This window comes from Tachypleus tridentatus, chromosome 12 (assembly GCF_004210375.1).
Source record: "Tachypleus tridentatus isolate NWPU-2018 chromosome 12, ASM421037v1, whole genome shotgun sequence".
Classification (NCBI taxonomy): Eukaryota; Metazoa; Arthropoda; class Merostomata; order Xiphosura; family Limulidae; genus Tachypleus; species Tachypleus tridentatus.
Window position 1 is genome coordinate 125668490 of NC_134836.1, and position 25706 is coordinate 125694195.

General features: G+C 32.1%; 1 protein-coding gene across 6 annotated transcripts in view; it reads right to left on the reverse strand.

The window, feature by feature from the left end:
- The window catches only part of LOC143234618 (coiled-coil domain-containing protein 93-like), a 94725-nt gene that overhangs the window by 64033 nt on the left and 4986 nt on the right, over nucleotides 1-25706 (reverse strand). For 2 of the 6 annotated variants that reach the window (XR_013018738.1, XM_076472086.1), the window contains exons 2-14: nucleotides 19812-19925; nucleotides 12288-12382; nucleotides 11690-11801; nucleotides 11042-11140; nucleotides 10504-10560; nucleotides 9209-9306; nucleotides 7348-7384; nucleotides 7053-7112; nucleotides 5511-5558; nucleotides 4403-4489; nucleotides 2582-2698; nucleotides 713-775; nucleotides 448-521 (exon numbers count right to left, since the gene is read on the reverse strand). Coding sequence is in view for 4 of the 6 variants with exons in the window: in XM_076472086.1 (XP_076328201.1) it covers nucleotides 448-521; nucleotides 713-775; nucleotides 2582-2698; nucleotides 4403-4489; nucleotides 5511-5558; nucleotides 7053-7112; nucleotides 7348-7384; nucleotides 9209-9306; nucleotides 10504-10560; nucleotides 11042-11140; nucleotides 11690-11801; nucleotides 12288-12382; nucleotides 19812-19925 (1061 nt within the window). In the remaining 2 variants the exon portion in view is untranslated. Of the gene's footprint in view, nucleotides 1-447; nucleotides 522-712; nucleotides 776-2581; nucleotides 2699-4402; nucleotides 4490-5510; nucleotides 5562-7052; nucleotides 7113-7347; nucleotides 7385-9208; nucleotides 9307-10503; nucleotides 10561-11041; nucleotides 11141-11689; nucleotides 11802-12287; nucleotides 12383-19811; nucleotides 20033-25706 lie in introns of all 6 variants that reach the window. The other 4 variants (XR_013018737.1, XM_076472085.1, XM_076472088.1 and 1 more) reach the window with 3 other exon arrangements.

The following is a 25706-nucleotide window of genomic DNA, read 5'->3' on the forward strand; positions in this document are numbered from 1 at the left end:
CAGTCACAACCTGTGAGTTTTATCATTCATTCTAAAACCTAACCAGTCACAACCTGTGAGTTTTATCATTCATTCTAAAACCTAACCAGTCACAACCTGTGAGTTTTATCATTCATTCTAAAACCTAACCAGTCACAACCTGTGAGTTTTATCATTCATTCTAAAACCTAAACTTAACAAACATAATAATAAAAATTGTTTATTGTGGTAAAACAAATAACAATTTGATCCAAGTAAGTTTCTTCCTTTCCAATTCATAAAAATTAATATTATTTTCAAACCCTACACAGATGAATTATGTAAAATCCATTATTAAAGTCAAGACAGTTTCCTGAAACACAAATTTGCAAGCCTGTGTAAACAAGAAATACCTATTTCAAAAAATATTTAATGACATTGTGACAATAACAAGAAATACTCTTATTTCTGATAAAGAGGAAAACCTACCTTTTATTGTTGTCATTTTCTAAGGCCTCAATTTCTCCAACTTGTTTTAGTAGCTGAGCACGTGTAGCCTGAAGCTAGTGAGACAATCCCAAACACGTATTTTAAACAAATACTAATTAACAGATCTGCAAATATGTAATTTCAATGGCAATGAATACAACATGTAATTGAACAATTCATACTTGACAAAAAATTATTTTATGTACTATTTAATATTTATATAGAACCTAGGGTAAAACAAAGGTTAGAGTAACAGTTTTCTTACCTTGTGTAGCTTCTCCAGGTTCTCTTCATGTGTCTTCTTAAGTTCTTCATGGTTGTTTTGCACCTAGTGAGATTAACTAGAACTGTTCAAACTCCACAGATAAAATATATATATAATAAAAAATAAAGTTTTACAAACTCTTCATAATTAATTCATGTGATGGCATAATATATCTGATGTACCGAATTTTTAAAAACATGTTTTCACTCCATTAAACAAGGTGTTGCAACTTTATTCACATAAATATGTGGAAAAACATGCATTGTAATCAAGACAGAACACTAATGGTGGAATATAAGATTATTATAATTAATATAATAATAGAAGTGTCAGTACACATTACAATCTATTTACAGTTAAGAGGATTTTAACATGTTGAGTACAAAAATCATATCCTGATATCAGATTTTGAAAGGTATCAACATACAACTAGTTCATCATAATTCTAAAGACCTCTCCATAAACATTGCGTGCTTTAACCCCCTCATAACTGGTAGCATTTTAAAATTCCTTTCTACTACTGTCACTGAGTTACATTCAATATTTAATTAAACCTATTATTGTTATACATGTTATAATTTAAAGTTTTGTTTGTCATATGATCCATGAGCTATGAAAAATCTCAACTTTTGCAGCCTCTGTATTGAATAGAATGATCCCAGCCCTGTACGTACATGTTTAGCTAATAAGTACATTTATTTGCACTATTGACATTAATGTTTCTATGTAATTTGGCTGAATCCAGTATAAACAAGTAATAAATATTTATCTAACCCTGAAAAGTGCCTTCCCACCAACTCATATCTATGATTCAGTTTGGTAAGCCACATCTACATCCAAAACACACATGTATATGGTCATTAGAAAGAGCTCACTTTACACTGTAATCCAACAAGTTATTTTGAAATTGGTGGCAAATTGTCATCATCAGGCAGATGCAATTGTTTGTATTATTGTTAGCCTATTTGTTCACAATACCAATTCAGTTGTTTCTTAATTAAATCATACACAGGCTTTATTTTAGTATTATGTATGTTTTAAAATTCACATTTGAGAGATTTGTTAATTTCCTAAATGTTCTCTGATGTGATCATCACTTGCTGAGGGTCACAAAAAAGATTTTGCCAGTGGCTGGAGTATCTCTGCTGACCATACCTACCTGTTGCCTGAGGACATCCATTGATATGTGATAATATCAATAATCAGTGGTAAAGAACGGAAAAGGAAAATTATACATTAAATATAAACAATAAATGGAGAAATAAAGACATGAAATAAAATATAAATATTGACCTTAAACAAAAGCTTTTGGTATTCATTTGAAAGGTTCTAGAAGTTAATAAAATAAAATATAAATATTGGCCTTAAACAAAAACTTTTGGTATTAATTTGAAAGGTTCTAGAGGTTAATCAAATAAAATGTAAAACTATAAGATAATAAATGGTATTTTTATATTCAACATGAAAATCACCTTGCAGGTGAACTATTCAGAGTGCAAATAACTATATTAAATAATGAATTTTTATCAGAAATACTAGCTAAAATAAACAATAAATGTTTTACTTTTTCAAAACTACATACTTTTAGGAAAGTTCTTGTCAAATTTTAAACAATTTCATCCACAATTTTTATTTTTGGAAAGAAATATGATGAAAGTGGTTACCTACCAGAAGTTTTTGCTGCCAGTAGTTGTAGGGTTAAGTAGTTTTAAACTGAGACTGTTGCACAAAAACCAATTTTCAAAACTCATTACAACATTCCTACCATGTAATGATCAATACTGAATGCTACGGTGATTTTAACTTATTCTGGAATATTCAAATCAAGATCATAAATTCTGTTTCAAACACTATATACACCATTCCTACCTCTTGAATCTGTTGGTTCTTTGCCGAGAGCTGTTTATTAAGTGATGCTACTACCCGCATGTGATGTTGCATTCCACCCACCTCTTTAGTCCTATCCTGAGCAGCCAACTGTGCTTGCTAGAAAAAAAATACTACTTTTTTGAATTTTAAATAAAACTGACTGTATAATATATCTATCACAAAAAAATTAAACATAATATAAAAATAATACTACAAGGATATTTAATATTTCTGGTTTACTACAAAGCTATTTGATGTTTAAAGATTATACAATAACTGGTTTCATTAAACTTTTATTCTAATACTGAGAGTCTAGAGAACACGAGAACTGAATAATAATTATGTAAACCACATAATGAGAAAGTTAATCAAAATACCTCGTATTATTACAATTATTACTTTCTATATTCCTTAACAGCAAATCAAATGTTTTTACATCATTCTTAGTTAAAAATTCCATCCTGCTAATAAAACAGATTTTATTAATTAACTATGTACTGAAAAAAAATTATATCCAATGTTTGTTTCTTTCATTCAATCTTGAGTGTTTTTATGTTTAGGAACACATTATTTGTTCAGAATTTTTGTTAAAGTGAAATATACTGTTACGTTTTGCATATACATTGCCACAAAGTATGAAGCGCATTTTTGCTTGTGGCAGTGGGATGAAAAATGTAAATTTTTATATCTGCAGACAGACACAATTACCACTAGGCCACACCCAGCATAACTGTCTTTTTGCTCTAAAGGTCAAAATAAAAGCTACAAAGTTATCTGCAGCTAATAAAAATGAAAATATCTTAGAAAGGTTTAATATAAACAAAATTACAATGTAGTAAGTTGTGAATTTGCCAGTTAAAACACCAAATGTTATCATACACATTTACCACGTCAGTCAAGTCAAATATTACAGTACGCATTTACCACGTCAGTCAAGTCAAATATTACAGTACGCATTTACCACGTCAGTCACATCAAATATTACAGTACGCATTTACCACGTCAGTCACATCAAATATTACAGTACACATTTACCACGTCAGTCACATCAAATACTACAATACACATTTACCACGTCAGTCACATCAAATATTACAGTACACATTTACCACGTCAGTCACATCAAATACTACAATACACATTTACCACGTCAGTCACATCAAATACTACAATACACATTTACCACATCAGTCACATCAAATACTACAATACACATTTACCACATCAGTCACATCAAATATTACAGTACACATTTACCACATCAGTCACAAAAAACGTTCTGTAAACATTTACCACATCAGTCATATCAAAAGTTATAGTAAACATTTACCACTTGTGACTAAAAGTTAGAGTAAAAATCTATAACAAAGTATGCTGTTGTATAACCTGCAAACTAAAATAGAATAAACATTAATATGAATTGTAAGATTAAACCCAAACATCAGAGAAGAAAGTTATCATTGGGATATAAAAAAGATTAAACCCATGAAGTGTAGAAAATAAATTGCCCCAAAGACTAAAATAATAACTAAACCCAGAGGTTACTACTAGGTTTCACTCCAATGTTATAACAAAGACTAAACCCATAGGTTACTACAAACTTTCACTCCAAGGATAAAAACAACTAAACCCATAAGTTACAACTTTCACTCTGAACATTATAACAAAGATAAAACCTTCAAGTTACTGCTAACTTTCACTCAAAGGATTATGACAACTAAACCCATTGGCTCTACTACCTTTCACTCCAAGGATTACAACAAAGGTAAAACCTACAGATTACTACTAACTTTCACTCAAAAAGTTATAAAGACAACTTACTCTGTCAGCATATTCTGATGCCACCTGTTGGATTTCACTGGACTGAAGACTGACTATTGAACCAACAGCACTTGGTGTAAGCTTGCTCTGGAAGTATAACAAAGAATATACTGGTGATTAAAATAACCTATGTATACTATACATGATAAATCAAGTGAATACAGATATATTACTACATGTAAAGTTCATAACTGGTGGTTCTCTTGACAACAAAACTTAGGAAGCAACTGGATTATCACTTCAGATTCACCCCAGTAAGGTGTAAAATCTGAAACTGTAGATGTAAGATTATTAAATTAAATTAAATAAGTAGGTTGTAAAGATAGAATGATTGGTAATAATCATTTTGTGGTAATTAATATAATTATGTATATTATAATCATTTTGTGGTAATTAATATAATTATGTATATTATAATCATTTTGTGGTATACATAATTAATATAATTCTATTATCTCCATAGTTTGAAATAGAGATTTGATGATATAACATGAACTGGAAGCTTATCCAAAAGTTAATGGGTCATAGATACATCAGGACTTTTAGTTGTACATATTACAAAGGATAAGAAAGATAAGTGTTGCACTAATTATCCTCACATTTGTGTACTAATGATGTGATCATGCTGGTTTCTAATTCCTTGTATTTAGCTATTACTTAACTAAAAGAAAGACCAACATTTAACACTTCGATGATTAATTCATTAACTAAAGATTTGTTCAAACCTGAAATAAAACTTCATCAAACAATATCCACATATTACTCTAAATGTATTTATTATTTAATGAGAGCATTATTACAACCTGGGTATGAGAGTTGGGCTGCACATATATTTATAGAATCACATGCTGATACAATATTTTCCTTTAAAGTACAATAGTGCTTATGATAAATCATGCAATATTACATCATTCAAATTATTATAAACATACGCTCTTAGAATGTTAGAAATGAAAGAAAAACTGTAATTCTGGTCATCCTTACTTAAAACTAGTCTTTGTTAGATTCCAATCTGTTAAAAAGATTCAAAACTTTTAACACAGATCCATCTTTTACCCACTGCAAAAGTCAATGAAATATCCCAAAGACATTTACAGTCAACACTAACCTCTTGTTCTTCCATGACTCGCATACCACTCAGTAGTGACTGGATTCTCTGCTGGGTTAGTTACAAAAAGTGAAAAATACAACTTAGAAACACCACTGCAGAATACAATACTTTAAAAGTAGTGGAGGCTACTTGGAATGAAGACATATTAGCTAAACTTAAAAAAATGAGAGACATCAAGCAAAACAAAACTGATTAATGATTCAAGGATCACATTCAGCTACTTTAGTATCAATTCAACTAGTTCACCTTTATATAGTTTATAATGTATAATGACAAAACTATAAAGTGTTAAGACATACCAATATAAGTTTATTAGTTTCACAACACACACAGCTACATGCTAGGACACATTTTGTTATAATGAGTTATCACACATGTATATAAAGTTTATTACACAACATCCAACCCTGATTTTTACCATCAAATAATGAAACAAAAACTTACACCACAGTCCATACAAAATATTATAAAGTTGTAAATGACAAATATTTTGAAATATCACTTTTTGTATCTTTTAAAAAATGAATCACACGTAAAACAAGATTGTCAGCTTGGTTCTCGTATAGTGTAAAGCCTATTCCAACTGCTGGGATCAAACACTGAACTATACAACCAAAGATGTCGAGTTCATAAGTCCTTTGTCATTTTCAATATTATACACCTTCATGTTTATCACTGAGGCAACTGGATAATAAAAATCAAACTGAACTGTTATATTGTTATTTATCTATTTTTTAATAACAACACCAAATATTATGTTTATTAAACCATCATAAGAATTACACAGAACTAAATATTTATGCCAGGACAACTGGTGAAAACTTAAGTGTGTGTATGTGGTCTCAAACTGAAAAGAAGAGATTTGATACGACACACTGAAAAAGAAAGATTTCTTTATTAATCTCGAAGTATGTGAATGGACATTCCAAAGTTATCTAACTTGTTAAATTGTTAGACAACAAGAAAACAGATGAAAATAATCATAAATTATTCTCATCATCATGTGTGTATTTGAAGCAAAAAATAAATTAAGAAGAAAGAGAAAAATACTGAATTTGGATAAAAACAACTGACTGATCTTTAAAACATTCGTACAAGAAAAGAGTTTCTCCTTGTACTTCTTCGGGTAATTTAGATTAAATAAATTAAATGTTTTGACTTAAATTAAAAATTGAAGTTACTAATGGAGGCTTAACAAAAACCTCTCACTTTGTTTCTATGTATACTTTCAAATTCAACACAAAAGACTCGAATTAAGACTGAAGTAAAACCCTTGATGAATGGTAAGATGTTGGAAACTGAGGATTTTGTTACAGTCAAAGTTAAGGTGATTACTGAATTAAACTTTGGTTTCTTATCACTCAAAATTTACTAATTTGATCAACAAAAGGCTCTGTCAATCTGTCAAATTTTACAGATTTATGAGCCATAAAATTAATGCTACATTAAATTGTTGAATTTCTAGGAGTAACAAACTCCATTCTCAAACTTTAAAATAAACAGTGAATACTAAATGTACTCAGTAAATAAAATAGAAACCTCTTCTTCCTCTTGACTTTCTTCATCGGTGAGTTTAGTTTTCTTCTCCACAGTATCCCCCTGAAAATAAAGGTTCTCATGTCAAATTTACAATACCACTTATAAAAATAAATGTAAAGATGAGTGTTGAATGCTGTTGTTAACAAGAAAGATTAAACACACTGGATACAATTCGTTTTTTAAATTCTTTCTTACTCAGGGTTCAACATATACATGTATGAAAAAAATAAACAAAACAGGTCAATTCTTCACAAGTTTGTGCCACAAACAATACTAGAAACTGTGACAAACTTACCTGCTTCAATGCTCCTGCCTGGGAAAGTCCGTGTCTTCTACAGAAAAAAATAAAAAAAATAAAAATTGTTCCCCCGAATGATTGCGTTGACCCTACCTAAGATGAAAACGAAGTTCTATACATGTTAAAAAATCAAATAGAAATCAAACAAAATGAAAACAGAGAAACTACTAGCTTCTAACCAAGTATTCTTTAAGAATGAACTTTCAAATAAAGTGAATAATATATAAATTATCACTCAATACTTTAGTTACTCAACAAAGTAAAACCACCTTTACTACAATGTGACAGATCCTACAGGAATGTAACTATTGTGACAGGTCCTACAAGAATGTAACTATTGTGACAGATCCTACAGGATTGTAACTACTGTGACAGGTCCTACAGGATTGTAACTACTGTGACAGGTCCTACAGGACTGTAACTACTGTGACAGGTCCTACAGGATTGTAACTACTGTGACAGGTCCTACAAGATTGTAACTACTGTGACAGGTCCTACAAGATTGTAACTACTGTGACAGGTCCTACAAGATTGTAACTACTGTCACAGGTCCTAATAGACTAACTATTGTGACAGGTCCTACAAGATTGTAACTATTGTGACAGGTCCTACAAGATTGTAACTACTGTGACACATCCTACAGGAATGTAACTATTGTAACAGGTCCTACAAGAATGTAACTATTGTGACAGGTCCTACAAGAATGTAACTATTGTGACAGGTCCTACAAGAATGTAACTATTGTGACAGGTCCTACAAGAATGTAACTATTGTGACAGGTCCTACAAGATTGTAACTACTGTGACAAGTCCTACAAGATTGTAACTATTGTGACAGGTCCTACAAGAATGTAACTATTGTAACAGGTCCTACAAGATTGTAACTACTGTGACAGGTCCTACAAGATTGTAACTACTGTGACAGGTCCTACAAGATTGTAACTATTGTGACAGGTCCTACAAGAATGTAACTATTGTAACAGGTCCTAATAGACTAACTATTGTGACAGGATTAAAAGATTGTAACCATCATAATGCATCTTGAACCATAAATCTTTTTTAAATTCTCCAATTTTTTATCTAAATTTGAAAATAACACTCCATCACTTCTTTCATAAACTTTCTTCTAATTCCTTACAAAGAAAATTCATTTCAAATTTATCATAGTTATGAAAGACTTTACAATACTGAAATAATAGAATCTTTATAATATTAATTAATCTAAAACTCTAAATTGTAACATCTAACATGCTAACCACCACAAGAGCTTCTAATTATAGAAACGTTCTGCAAACACTTCTGGTGTATGTGTTAAGTTTTTAAATTCAATTTTTTGCTTGTTCTGCCAGAATTATTTTCATGGTGTTCTAAAACTCACTTCCCAAGAAAATTTACAATATATTTACAAAAGAGAGTTAATAAGATGTTCTGAAATAGTTTTCAACCAAAGAGACATATGTGATCAGATTCTGTCATCATCTGATGTGGAAACTGAGATTTTTGAACAGACCCTTGCATTATTCACTCAGGTTTAAGGGGTGAAGACTACAAACTTTGCAGTTAAATGAAAATATTTTAAATGCTTCATAAGTTCCAGAGACCAAGAACTGATTTACAAGGTAGATAAACATATAAATATTATTCAATAAATCATGGACTTAATTTTTCTTTAAACTGACATTTTAAATTTTCTGAAAAACATAGTTCTTCAGACAATATTTAGTATGAACAGTGTTAAATGACTCAATAAATAAAATAAAGTTGCAATTTTTTGTCTTTATAAGGGTTTACAATTCAGTGATAAGTAAAGGAAACTGGAAGTCTTAGTTAAAAACATCCCACATGAATTTATATTTTACCTTCCATATTCCAGAAGAGTTGTCTGGACTCTAGTTTCTTCATCTTTTATCTTATGTGGAGCTTGATGACGATATTTTCTGCTAGGTCGGTAACTTTCCTTCGAGGATGAGATGATTAAATATTAGTTGCGTGATTCAAGGGAGATGAAACTTACTTCTTGAAGTTAATGTTCCTGTCACCAGTATGGAAGAGGCACTAATTAACACGACACCAAACCATATCAGTACACTGAGTTTACTGCAACTGTTGTGCTTTTATATGAGGTTCAACGTGTACATCCACATAAAGTAGTGCCAAGTTCTTAAATGGCCTTATTTTTAACTTAAAAAACAACAACTAATAATTTCTTTTATTTATTATTTTTAGTTAAAAATAGGGTCATTTAAAAACTTGGCACTACTTTATGTGGATGTACACGTTGAAACTCATATAAAAGCACGACAGTTGCAGTAAACTATCACTTTACTAATGTTGTGTTACTGGGGAAAGGAAAGCTAACTTCAAGAGGTAAGTTTCATCTTACTTAACCCCAAATAGTTGTACCTTATTTCCTTATTTTTTATTTTCATGTTTTTAAGTTTATCTTTTTCGTATTCTTATTTTAACTTGGGAAAGCAGTCACCTTCCCACAACTGTCTGCAGGTAGTGAAGGGTGATATAGATATGGGACGTTGTGGGCTTGAGCACCCACATCTCACTCTCCTAATTTCTAATCTTATGTGAGACTAGTGAATTGGAAGTTAAGACTGATAGACGGTGTATCCCCACCGCAAAGTGAGTCCTACTTCCACAGTCACCTTCAATACCTAGGATACATTTTATAATCTGACATTGTAGCTTGTATCCTAGGATCTTTTTTTAAAAATTAAAAATGCAGTGTATTTTGTTTAATTATAATGTGTTTTGTTTTAGCTTAAAAAATTATGAATATATACACATACACACACACTTTTGAAATTAAGAAATTAAAACTTACATTGAAATTGAAACACTTTGATAATAAAGTAGTTTAAAATTGCTTTAAATGTCACTTTGTAAAAACTTTTTGATACGTATATTTTGACCTACCAGTAGTGAGAGAGTTTAGAATAATATACAAACAAACAGGATATTTTTATTATCCTGTAATGTGTTTGACATGTTAACTAATTCATTCTTTATAAATGAACCAGTGTGTTCCAATCTAAGATTACAACATTCTCTCTTCAAATGATAATTAAAGCTAGTGATTTCAAAAGAGAAACAGTTTACAGTTGGACACTTGTATCCTCTAGAGGATAAGTGGAGCTCCTACCTTCAGGTCCATCAATGATGTAATCATCTTTGTCTTCCTTCCTTCAAACTCTCCATCCTAAAGTGTGAATCAAGTTTTGTTAGGTAACCATCAGCATATTCAATTTCATGAACTAAAATTCTTGTGCAGGTTTGAGAGAGCATGTATTTTTAAAAACTAACTATTAAATAGTATTTTGATGTGTTAATAAACATTTTACCATTGGATTAAAATAGGATGTATCACTAATTAATACATGCAAGATTAATCAGTTTCCTAATATTGTATGAGATCATACAACAAAGTGTCATGAAGAGGTCACCAGATCACTGCAAAATTTAATTTTGAAGTAAATATATCTTATAAACTATTGTATGTCTACAAATGAATCCTTTTAAACAATTTCTGAAATTTAACAGAACTAACAAATGAGTGCTTTTAAAACTAACTTCTCAAAATTAACAGGACAAATAAATTTTTAAACCTAATTCTCAAATTTAACAGAACAACAAACAAATAAATGCTTTTAAAACTAATTTCTCAAATTTGAGTGACTTACAGCTGGGAAGTTGTGAGATTTATAGAACTGCGATATAGAATAAGCTCGAATATAATCCCCCATTTCTTCACGGTTTTCAATCGCACGTTTCACCAGCCACTGTTCAATATAAATATTTAATTATTGAAAATCAGAAAACGAAACACATGCAAATATATACATAAAAGATGCTAAAATAATACCAGCATTCCAAAGTTATCTATATTGCTCAAATTTCTTCTTCAAGTGCAGAAACATATAAAAGTAGTTTTAATAATTACAAAAAAAAACACATTACAAGGGTACTCAAAAAAATAAATAGAAAGTACATAACACAATATATATTGTTTTAAAGACATGCAACATTTAGATTTAACTCATTTAGTAATAACTTTGAAAGCACAGTCTAAGTTATAATTAATTAGGTACAGTAATTATTCATTTCAAAGGCACGATTAGATATTTACTCTCCTTGAGACGAAGATTTTGTTACACAAAAATACAAAGAAAAACATTCTAATACTTGGTAAATAAATTCACAGTCATCTCCAATAGAAACAATGTAATCGACAATCCAAGTTCCAACAAAATAACCACAGAATTAATAAACTCCAGCAACTTATCTACACAAAAATTACTGCAGACACAAAAAGTCACAGAATCTAGTACCTGCACAACAGGATATATGTGGATAAAATCTAGACCTTGTATTTGATGGGGCTCAATACGATGAGGACATTTCATTCTTGGTAGAACAGCAACAATCTTTTCTGTTAAAGTACTGAATAATATAAAACAAATACCTTTCATTACTCATAATACTGAAGTAGCTAGAACTGATAGTAAGATGAATGTGACACTACAAAATGTAACATATGTTTCACACACACTTGAAGAGTTCCTCTATCATAAGGTTTATCTTTACAAGATTGTCCTTGGAATCAGTGTTGGTGCTTCTTACTTAAAACACTTTTTTAAATCTACATATTGTCACCCAACAGCTACACTATTAAATAAATATATATCATGAGTAACACTGTTGTTTTTATACTGTTAACAAACACTTGTTGAACAGATCACTTGTAATGATAAAACTGTAAAAATTCCTCAATTTAAGTAGTTTTTTTTAGTGTACAAAAAAAAAAATTAGTTTATATTTTTATTGGAAAGATGTAAAAACACTTAGTATTGAAATATTTATTTCTCTCTATCGTACTTATCTCAGAAATGCCACACATTACTTATACAGTTGTATCATCTAACTTACATTTTTTGACCAATGGTCAGATTTTCATGGAACAGAAGATCAACATTAACATCCACGCTGCACATCTCGATACACCAGGTCATGCCACCTACGATCTGGTAACAAAAATATGGGGTATTATTTAACATTGAAACCTTCAGGAATATAGACAAAATTTACAAAGCTAATTACAATATGAACAATGACAAAACAATCCATAAATGTTACAACTGAACTATAATTACAATATAAACAATGATAAACAATCCATAAATGTTACAACTGAACTATAAACTCTGCTAGCGGAGCACCAGAAGATTCCACTTCTCACCTAGGTTGAATAATTCACCATAATACAGTAGGTTGTTATCCTGATTTCCTAGTTGGTGGATTAGTACACAAGTTGATTTCGAATCCTGGTACCTTTTCTAATTAATTTTTTTGTGTTCTTTGCTTAATAGAAAACCTGTGTCCCCCACAACTCTTTTATTTTATAAGTAACCCAGATGTTTTATTCAGTCGATGATTTGTGAGGTAGTTTTACACACATCTCTCTCTCCCATAGCCTAAAGAAGTTTCATCTTTAAACCACCAATCAGCTTGTTAACACTTTTGTGAAAAGAATAGTCATTAATTAGTGTCAGAGACAGATGTTAAACTTGTGTCTGTCAAGTAGATAGGGACTAGTGTCAGAGCCAGATGTCACACTAGTGTTTGTCAAGTAGATAGGGACTAGTGTCAGAGCCAGATGTCACACTAGTGTTTGTCAAGTAGATAGGGACTACTGTCAGAATAAGATGTTACACTAGTGTTTGTCAAGTAGATAGGGACTACTGTCAGAATAAGATGTTACACTAGTATTTGTCAAGTATATAGGGACTACTGTCAGAATAAGATGTTACACTAGTGTTTGTCAAATAGATAGGGACTACTGTCAAAATAAGATGCTACACTAGTGTTTGTCAAGTATATAGGGACTAGTGTCAGAATAAGATGATACACTAGTGTTTGTCAAGCAGATAGGAACTACTGTCAAAATAAGATGTCACACTAGTGTTTGTCAAGTAGATAGGGACTAGTGTCAGAATAAGATGTCACACTAGTGTTTGTCAAGTAGATAGGGACTACTGTCAGAATAAGATGATACACTAGTGTTTGTCAAGTAGATAGGGACTACTGTCAGAATAAGATGATACACTAGTGTTTGTCACGTAGATAGGGACTAGTGTCAGAATAAGATGTTACACTAGTGTTTGTCAAGTAGATAGGGACTAGTGTCAGAATAAGATGTTACACTAGTGTTTGTCAAGTAGATAGGGACTACTGTCAGAATAAGATGTTAAACTAGTGTTTGTCAAGCAGATAGGGACTACTGTCAGAATAAGATGTTACACTAGTGTTTGTCAAGTAGATAGGGACTAGTGTCAGAATAAGATGTTACACTAGTGTTTGTCAAGCAGATAGGGACTAGTGTCAGAATAAGATGTTACACTAGTGCTTGTCAAGTAGATAGGGACTAGTGTCAGAATAAGATGATACACTAGTGTTTGTCAAGCAGATAGGGACTACTGTCAAAATAAGATGTCACACTAGTGTTTGTCAAAAAGATAGGGACTACTGTCAAAATAAGATGTTACACTAGTGTTTGTCAAGTAGATAGGGACTAGTGTCAGAATAAGATGCTACACTAGTGTTTGTCAAGTAAATAGGGACTACTGTCAAAATAAGATGCTACACTAGTGTTTGTCAAGTATATAGGGACTAGTGTCAGAATAAGATGATACACTAGTGTTTGTCAAGCAGATAGGGACTACTGTCAAAATAAGATGTCACACTAGTGTTTGTCAAGTAGATAGGGACTAGTGTCAGAATAAGATGTCACACTAGTGTTTGTCAAGTAGATAGGGACTAGTGTCAGAATAAGATGATACACTAGTGTTTGTCAAATAGATAGGGACTAGTGTCAGAATAAGATGTTACACTAGTGTTTGTCACGTAGATAGGGACTAGTGTCAGAATAAGATGTTACACTAGTGTTTGTCAAGTAGATAGGGACTAGTGTCAGAATAAGATGTCACACTAGTGTTTGTCAAGTAGATAGGGACTAGTGTCAAAATAAGATGTTAAACTAGTGTTTGTCAAACAGATAGGGGCTAGTGTCAGAATAAGATGTTACACTAGTGTTTGTCAAGTAGATAGGGACTACTGTCAGAATAAGATGTTAAACTAGTGTTTGTCAAGCAGATAGGGACTACTGTCAGAATAAGATGTTACACTAGTGTTTGTCAAGTAGATAGGGACTAGTGTCAGAATAAGATGTTACACTAGTGTTTGTCAAGCAGATAGGGACTAGTGTCAGAATAAGATGTTACACTAGTGTTTGTCAAGTAGATAGGGACTAGTGTCAGAATAAGATGTCACACTAGTGTTTGTCAAGTAGGTAGGGACTACTGTCAGAATAAGATGTCACACTAGTGTTTGTCAAGTAGATAGGGACTATTGTCAAAATAAGATGTTACACTAGTGTTTGTCAAGTAGATAGGGACTAGTGTCAGAATAAGATGCTACACTAGTGTTTGTAAAGTAGATAGGGACTAGTGTCAAAATAAGATGTTACACTAGTGTTTGTCAAGCAGATAGGGACTAGTGTCAGAATAAGATGTTACACTAGTGTTTGTCAAGTATATAAGGACTAGTGTCAGAATAAGATGCTACACTAGTGTTTGTAAAGTAGATAGGGACTAGTGTCAGAATAAGATGTTACACTAGTGTTTGTCAAGTATATAGGGACTAGTGTCAGAATAAGATGCTACACTAGTGTTTGTAAAGTAGATAGAGACTAGTGTCAGAATAAAATGTTACACTAGTGTTTGACTGAATCACTTTGAATATCTACTGTAACCACCTTCACCAACGAAAAGTTTAAAGATAAGAAAGACAATCTATGAATTGTACTTAGGTAAGCCTTGTTCTGATTTCACTGTATGACATTTTAAACAAAATCTCATTGGATATCAAAGATTTTCAAATGAACTTTATAAATTATGATGGTTTAAATAGAAATATCAAGTAGTAATGACACTCACTCTTCAAAACAACCCCCCCCCCAAGTGGTAAACCCAAGAGCTCATGATGCTAAATTGTTTTACAATAACAAGGACTAGAAAGGAAAGTTATTAAATTCTATGCTTTTCAAAATAATATCAAAAGACTTAAAAAATCTTCAGGAAATACTAATTCTGTAACATCTGGATCTTAAACAGCTAGATGTCAGGAAATACTAATCCTGTGACACCAGGATCTTAAACAGCTAGATGTCAGGAAATACTAATTCTGTAATACCTGGATCTTAAACAGCTAGATGTCAGGAAATACTAATTCTGTAACACCAGGAACTTAAACAGCTAGATGTCAGGAAATACTAATTCTGTAACATCTGGATCTTAAACAGCTAGATGTCAGGAAATACTAATTCTGTAACATCTGGATCTTAAACAGCTAGATGTCAGGAAATACTAATTCTGTAACACCACGATCTTAAACAGCTAGATGTCAGGAAATACTAATTCTGTAACACCAGGATCTTAAACAGCTAGATGTCAGGAAATACTAATTCTGTAACACCAGGATCTTAAACAGCTAGATGTCAGGAAATACTAATTCTGTAACACCAGGATCTTAAACAGCTAGATGTCAGGAAATACTAATTCTGTAATACCTGGATCTTAAACAGCTAGATGTCAGGAAATACTAATTCTGTAACATCTGGATCTTAAACAGCTAGATGTCAGGAAATACTAATTCTGTAACATCTGGATCTTAAACAGCTAGATCTCAGGAAATACTAATTCTGTAACATCTGGATCTTAAACAGCTAGATGTCAGGAAATACTAATTCTGTAACACCAGGATCTTAAACAGCTAGATGTCAGGAAATACTAATCCTGTGACACCAGAATCTTAAACAGCTAGATGTCAGGAAATACTAATCCTGTGACACCAGAATCTTAAACAGCTAGATGTCAGGAAATACTAATTCTGTGACACCAGAATCTTAAACAGCTAGATGTCAGGAAATACTAATTCTGTGACACCAGAATCTTAAACAGCTAGATGTCAGGAAATACTAATTCTGTAACATCTGGATCTTAAACAGCTAGATGTCAGGAAATACTAATTCTGTAACATCTGGATCTTAAACAGCCAGATGTCAGGAAATACTAATTCTGTAACATCTGGATCTTAAACAGCTAGATGTCAGGAAATACTAATCCTGTGACACCAGGATTTTAAACAGCTAGATGTCAGGAAATACTAATTCTGTAACATCTGGATCTTAAACAACTAGATGTCAGGAAATACTAATTCTGTAACACCAGGAACTTAAACAGCTAGATGTCAGGAAATACTAATTCTGTAACATCTGGATCTTAAACAACTAGATGTCAGGAAATACTAATTCTGTAACATCTGGATCTTAAACAGCTAGATGTCAGGAAATACTAATTCTGTAACACCAGGAACTGAAACAGCTAGATGTCAGGAAATACTAATTCTGTAACATCTGGATCTTAAACAGCTAGATGTCAGGAAATACTAATTCTGTAACACCTGGATCTTAAACAGGTAGATGTCAGGAAATACTAATTCTGTAACACCAGGAACTTAAACAGCTAGATGTCAGGAAATACTAATTCTGTGACACCAGAATCTTAAACAGCTAGATGTCAGGAAATACTAATTCTGTGACACCAGAATCTTAAACAGCTAGATGTCAGGAAATACTAATTCTGTAACATCTGGATCTTAAACAGCTAGATGTCAGGAAATACTAATTCTGTAACATCTGGATCTTAAACAGCTAGATGTCAGGAAATACTAATTCTGTAACATCTGGATCTTAAACAGCTAGATGTCAGGAAATACTAATCCTGTGACACCAGGATTTTAAACAGCTAGATGTCAGGAAATACTAATTCTGCAACATCTGGATCTTAAACAACTAGATGTCAGGAAATACTAATTCTGTAACACCAGGAACTTAAACAGCTAGATGTCAGGAAATACTAATTCTGTAACATCTGGATCTTAAACAACTAGATGTCAGGAAATACTAATTCTGTAACATCTGGATCTTAAACAGCTAGATGTCAGGAAATACTAATTCTGTAACACCAGGAACTTAAACAGCTAGATGTCAGGAAATACTAATTCTGTAACATCTGGATCTTAAACAACTAGATGTCAGGAAATACTAATTCTGTAACATCTGGATCTTAAACAGCTAGATGTCAGGAAATACTAATTCTGTAACACCAGGAACTGAAACAGCTAGATGTCAGGAAATACTAATTCTGTAACATCTGGATCTTAAACAGCTAGATGTCAGGAAATACTAATTCTGTAACACCTGGATCTTAAACAGGTAGATGTCAGGAAATACTAATTCTGTAACACCAGGAACTTAAACAGCTAGATGTCAGGAAATACTAATTCTGTAACACCAGGATCTTAAACAGCTAGATGTCAGGAAATACTAATTCTGTAATACCTGGATCTTAAACAGCTAGATGTCAGGAAATACTAATTCTGTAACATCTGGATCTTAAACAGCTAGATGTCAGGAAATACTAATTCTGTAACACCAGGAACTTAAACAGCTAGATGTCAGGAAATACTAATTCTGTAACATCTGGATCTTAAACAGCTAGATCTTAGGAAATACTAATTCTGTAACATCTGGATCTTAAACAGCTAGATGTCAGGAAATACTAATTCTGTAACACCAGGATCTTAAACAGCTAGATGTCAGGAAATACTAATCCTGTGACACCAGAATCTTAAACAGCTAGATGTCAGGAAATACTAATCCTGTGACACCAGAATCTTAAACAGCTAGATGTCAGGAAATACTAATTCTGTGACACCAGAATCTTAAACAGCTAGATGTCAGGAAATACTAATTCTGTGACACCAGAATCTTAAACAGCTAGATGTCAGGAAATACTAATTCTGTAACATCTGGATCTTAAACAGCTAGATGTCAGGAAATACTAATTCTGTAACATCTGGATCTTAAACAGCTAGATGTCAGGAAATACTAATTCTGTAACATCTGGATCTTAAACAGCTAGATGTCAGGAAATACTAATCCTGTGACACCAGGATTTTAAACAGCTAGATGTCAGGAAATACTAATTCTGTAACATCTGGATCTTAAACAACTAGATGTCAGGAAATACTAATTCTGTAACACCAGGAACTTAAACAGCTAGATGTCAGGAAATACTAATTCTGTAACATCTGGATCTTAAATAACTAGATGTCAGGAAATACTAATTCTGTAACATCTGGATCTTAAACAACTAGATGTCAGGAAATACTAATTCTGTAACATCTGGATCTTAAACAGCTAGATGTCAGGAAATACTAATTCTGTAACACCAGGAACTTAAACAGCTAGATGTCAGGAAATACTAATTCTGTAACATCTGGATCTTAAACAACTAGATGTCAGGAATTACTAATTCTGTAACATCTGGATCTTAAACAGCTAGATGTCAGGAAATACTAATTCTGTAACACCAGGAACTTAAACAGCTAGATGTCAGGAAATACTAATTCTGTAACATCTGGATCTTAAACAGCTAGATGTCAGGAAATACTAATTCTGTAACACCTGGATCTTAAACAGGTAGATGTCAGGAAATACTAATTCTGTAACACAAGGATCTTAAACAGCTAGATGTCAGGAAATACTAATCCTGTAATACCAGAATCTTAAACAGCTAGATGTCAGGAAATACTAATCCTGTGACACCAGAATCTTAAACAGCTAGATGTGAGGAAATACTAATCCTATAACATCTGGATCTTAAACAGCTAGATGTCAGGAAATACTAATTCTGTAACATCTGGATCTTAAACAGCTAGATGTCAAGAAATACTAATTCTGTAACACCTGGATCTTAAACAGCTAGATGTCAGGAAATACTAATTCTGTAACATCTGGATCTTAAACAGCTAGATGTCAGGAAATACTAATTCTGTAACATCTGGATCTTAAACAGCTAGATCTCAGGAAATACTAATTCTGTAACATCTGGATCTTAAACAGCTAGATCTCAGGAAATACTAATTCTGTAACATCTGGATCTTAAACAGCTAGATGTCAGGAAATACTAATTCTGTAACATCTGGATCTTAAACAGCTAGATGTCAGGAAATACTAATTCTGTAACACCTGGATCTTAAACAGGTAGATGTCAGGAAATACTAATTCTGTAACACCAGGATCTTAAACAGCTAGATGTCAGGAAATACTAATCCTGTAATACCAGAATCTTAAACAGCTAGATGTCAGGAAATACTAATCCTGTGACACCAGGATATTAAACAGCTAGATGTGAGAAAATACTAATCCTGTGACATTTGGATCTTAAAACTATAAATAATTTCGTGTTGCTGCTCTTTCTAACCTAAGAAGATAAATACTTGATAAACAAGAAAATGTGTCTTCACCAAAGAACAAAATTTTAATACCACCTTATCAAAGGGAGAGAGTCCTTTAATTCTTGCCCTGAAGTAACCTGCAGCCAGTAGTAGTTCAACAGTTTCTTCAAGTTTGACCTGCTGCTCTTCATCTACTTTCGTTTCAATCTTACAAAGAAACAGAAACGTTCAATTGAAACTGACCACTTCACTCCAGTAACGAAAAGGTGTACTTGTATTAGTTCTGTATCAGGTTTTCTGAAATTATTTAAACACTTGTCCCCAAAACATGGGAAAGTACATCTTAGAATCCTTGTAAAACTTGTGTAATTTTAACAGTTATCTTGATAATAAACATTAAAAGATTGTTGTTTACCTTTTTACACAAAAACTAAAATTTCTTACACACATTCAAGTAACTTGTTTTTACTGAAAACATTTCTATTAAATCCACATTATTCAACAATTATCTGGTTACACTACAATACTACAAGTTGTTAATTTAAGAACACAAATGATACTGACACTTAATAACTGATCACTCTTTACTGGCCGGGTCATGTCACTAATAACAACAGTGACCATTTGAACTGCACTCAATACCAGAGTCTATTTTATTGTAATGTGATATTCCATTTACTGGTTAATAGAGTAAATATGGATATCATAAACCACAAAATACTGAAAATGGAAGATCAGAGAAACAACTTGATAGTTTCCCAAACTCTCCCAGGTTTAGAGAACAGAAATCTGGAACAGGAAAGATACAGGTGTATTATTCACCAAACGTGTACATAGCAAGTCCACAGGAACAACCTTATGTCAGAAAAATAATGTGGACTATAATTTGGACTTTACAAGTATCTTTGGTAAGTCTGGCTAGCTTTTAGTAAATACTAAAGATAAATATTAAGTTTTTCTCCTAATGATACATTCACAAAATGATAAAGTACGTCCGACTCAATAGTTATTGAGTAACCAGAGCTCTTCAACTAGTTCGTTACAAGCTCTCCTCTCAATTAATTCCAAGGACTATCCTTACTCTATTTAACATAACTACATAATAATCACACTTCCCCTGTATTTCATTTAACCTGTTATTTGTTTGAACACTTAAATAATCTGTTTGACCCAAGATTCTGGACTGACATGTCTGAATCTCACATTTCATGTCACAAGCAGGACATTCTCAACTTAATTCATTGCATTTCCTTCATGTTGTGAGGTTTAACCAAACCTGCAGAAGACAAAATTAGCAGTGGCTAGCTGACAAACAACAGTGGATTCTAGTTCAGACAGAGGCCATCACTTCTTATCATTTGCTAATTGCAGCTCAATTATTAAGATTTAGACCAGATGTAAACAATGGTCACCATGAATGACAAAACAACATTATGATATTTGGTATATAAACCACTTGATGTCCACTTGTTCTCATACAGAGTTTACTGAAAACAACATTATGATATTTGGTATATAAACCTCTTGGTGCCAACTTGTTCTCATACAGTGTTTAATGAAAAAAACATTGTGATATTTGGTATATAAACCTGTTGGTGCCTACTTGTTCTCATACAGTGTTTACTGAAAACAACATTGTGATATTTGGTATATAAACCTCTTGGTGCCAACTTGTTCTCATACAGTGTTTAATGAAAAAAACATTGTGATATTTGGTATATAAACCTGTTGGTGCCTACTTGTTCTCATACAGTTTTTACTGAAAACAACATTTTGATATTTGGTATATAAACCTCCTGGTGCCCACTTGTTCTCATACAGTGTTTACTGAAAAAAACATTGTGATATTTGGTATATAAATCTCTTGGTGCCAACTTGTTCTCATACAGTGTTTAATAAAAAAAACATTGTGATATTTGGTATATAAACCTGTTGGTGCCTACTTGTTCTCATACAGTGTTTACTGAAAACAACATTATGATATTTGGTATATAAACCTGTTGGTGCCCACTTGTTCTAATACAGTATTTACTGAAAACAACATTATGATATTTGGTATATAAACCTCCTGGTCCCTACTTGTTCTCATACAGCGTTTACTGAAAACAACATTATGATATTTGGTATATAAACCTGTTGGTGCCCACTTGTTCTAATACAGTATTTACTGAAAACAACATTATGATATTTGGTATATAAACCTCCTGGTCCCTACTTGTTCTCATACAGCGTTTACTGAAAACAACATTATGATATTTGGTATATAAACCTCTTGGTGCCAACTTGTTCTCATACAGTGTTTAATGAAAAAAACATTGTGATATTTGGTATATAAACCTCTTGGTGCCTACTTGTTCTCATACAGTGTTTACTGAAAACAACATTGTGATATTTGTTATATAAACCTCTTGGTGCCCACTTGTTCTCATACTGTGTTTACTGAAAACAACATTGTGATATTTGGTATATAAACCTCCTGGTGCCCACTTGTTCTAATACAGTGTTTACTGAAAACAACATTATGATATTTGGTATATAAACCTCTTGGTGCCTACTTGTTCTCATACAGTGTTTACTGAAGACAACATTGTGATATTTGGTATATAAACCTCTTGGTGCCCACTTGTTCTCATACTGTGTTTACTGAAAACAACATTGTGATATTTGGTATATAAACCTCTTGGTGCCCACTTGTTCTCATACAGTGTTTACTGAAAACAACATTGTGATATTTGGTATATAAACCTCCTGGTGCCCACTTGTTCTCATACAGTGTTTACTGAAAACAACATTGTGATATTTGGTATATAAACCTCTTGGTGCCCACTTGTTCTCATACTGTGTTTACTGAAAACAACATTGTGATATTTGGTATATAAACCTCCTGGTGCCCACTTGTTCTCATACAGTGTTTACTGAAAACAACATTATGATATTTGGCATATAAACCTCCTGGTGCCCACTTGTTCTCATACAGTGTTTACTGAAAACAACATTTTGATATTTGGTATATAAACCTCTTGGTGCCCACTTGTTCTCATACTGTGTTTACTGAAAACAACATTGTGATATTTGGTATATAAACCTCCTGGTGCCCACTTGTTCTCATACAGTGTTTACTGAAAACAACATTGTGATATTTGGTATATAAACCTCTTGGTGCCCACTTGTTCTCATACTGTGTTTACTGAAAACAACATTGTGATATTTGGTATATAAACCTCCTGGTGCCCACTTGTTCTCATACTGTGTTTACTGAAAACAACATTGTGATATTTGGTATATAAACCTCCTGGTGCCCACTTGTTCTCATACAGTGTTTACTGAAAACAACATTGTGATATTTGGTATATAAACCTCTTGGTGCCCACTTGTTCTCATACTGTGTTTACTGAAAACAACATTGTGATATTTGGTATATAAACCTCTTGGTGCCCACTTGTTCTCATACTGTGTTTACTGAAAACAACATTGTGATATTTGGTATATAAACCTCCTGGTGCCCACTTGTTCTCATACAGTGTTTACTGAAAACAACATTGTGATATTTGGTACATAAACATCTTGGTGCCCACTTGTTCTCATACTGTGTTTACTGAAAACAACATTGTGATATTTGGTATATAAACCTCCTGGTGCCCACTTGTTCTAATACAGTGTTTACTGAAAACAACATTATGATATTTGGTATATAAACCTCTTGGTGCCTACTTGTTCTCATGCAGTGTTTACTGAAAACAACATTGTGATATTTGGTATATAAACCTCCTGGTGCCCACTTGTTCTCATACAGTGTTTACTGAAAACAACATTGTGATATTTGGTATATAAACCTCCTGGTGCCCACTTGTTCTCATACAGTGTTTACTGAAAACAACATTGTGATATTTGGTATATAAACCTCTTGGTGCCTACTTGTTCTCATACAGTGTTTACTGAAAACAACATTATGATATTTGGTATATAAACCTCCTGGTGCCCACTTGTTCTCATACAGTGTTTACTGAAAACAACATTGTGATATTTGGTATATAAACCTCATGGTGCCCACTTGTTCTCATACAGTGTTCACTGGATTTGATTCTCCAAGTCTGAAATAATGAGTAAAAATAATGTAAAAAGCCAGTAGTTTTGTTGTATCTTTTCATTTTATCTTGAGAAATCTTTCACTATTAAATATATATCTAATATGAGATAGTATATTAAGAAATATTAACTAAAAAAAAATTTCCAGAATATTCAAATCAACAGACTAGTTATATCCACTAATAGAATAAACTTATGAATCGATTATTTTGAGAAACCAGGTCTCCATCCCTACGAAAATAAACATTTCAATAAAGAGAAAGAATAAATGAGCACCATTAAAATACAAAGTTCTGTGAGAGGTAACCGTAATCTATAAATGTTCTTATATATGCACCGTGACAGGTAACCGTAAACTATAAATGTTCTTATATGTACAAAGTGACACGTAACCGTAATCTATAAATGTTCCTATATGTACAAAGTGACAGGTAACCGTAATCTATAAATGTTCTTACATATACAAAGCGACAGGTGACCGTATTCTATAAATGTTCTTACATATACAAATTGACAGGTGACCGTAATCTATAAATGTTCTTACATATACAAAGTGACAGGTAACCGTAATCTATAGATGTTCTTATACAAAGAAAGTGACAGGTGACCGTAATCTATAAATGTTCTTATATATACAAAGTGACAGGCAACCGTAATCTATTAATGTTCTTATATATACAAAGTGACAGGCAACCGTAATCTATTAATGTTCTTATATATACAATGTGACAGGTAACCATAATCTATAAATGTTCTTATATATACACCATGACAGGTAACCGTAATCTATAAATGTTCTTATATATATAAAGTGACAGGTAACCGTAATCTATAAATGTTCTTACACATACAAAATGACAGGTAACCGTAATCTATAAATGTTCTTATATATACAAAGTGACAGGTAACCGTAATCTATAAATGTTCTGATATATACAAAATGACAGGTAACCGTCATCTATAAATGTTCTTATATATACAATGTGAGAAGTAACCGTATTCTATAAATGTTCTTATATATACAAAATGACAGGTAACCGTAATCTATAAATGTTCTTATATATACAAATTGACAGGCAACCGTAATCTATAAATGTTCTTATATATACAATGTCACAGGTAACCGTGATCTCTAAATGTTCTTATATATATACAATGTGACAGGTAACCGTAATGTATGTTCTTATATATACACCGTGACAGGTAACCGTAATCTATAAATGTTCTTATATATACAAAGTGAGAGGTAACCGTAATCTATAAATGTTCTCATATATACAAAGTGACAGGTAACCGTAATCTATAGATGTTCTTATACAAAGAAAGTGACCGGTAACTGTAATTTTTAAATGTTCTTATATATACAAAGTGACAGGTAACCGTAATCTATGAATGTTCTTATATACACAATGTGACAGGTAACCGTAATCTATAAATGTTCTTATATATACAATGTGACAGGTAACCGTAATCTATAAATATTCTTATATATACAATATCACAGTTGTTGTTAAAACACTATTTTACACTGTGAGAGGTAACCATTATCTATAAATGTTCTTATATATACAATGTGAGAGGTAACCATCATCTATAAATGTTCTTATATATACAATGTGAGAAGTAACCGTAATCTATAAATGTTCATATATATACAAAGTGACAGGTGACCGTAATCTATAAATGTTCTTATATATACAAAGTGACAGGCAACCGTAATCTATAAATGTTCTTATATATACAATGTGACAGGTAACCATAATGTATGTTCTTATATACACAATGTGACAGGTAACCATAATGTATGTTCTTATATACACAATGTGACAGGTAACCATAATGTATGTTCTTATATACACAATGTGACAGGTAACCATAATGTATGTTCTTATATACACAATG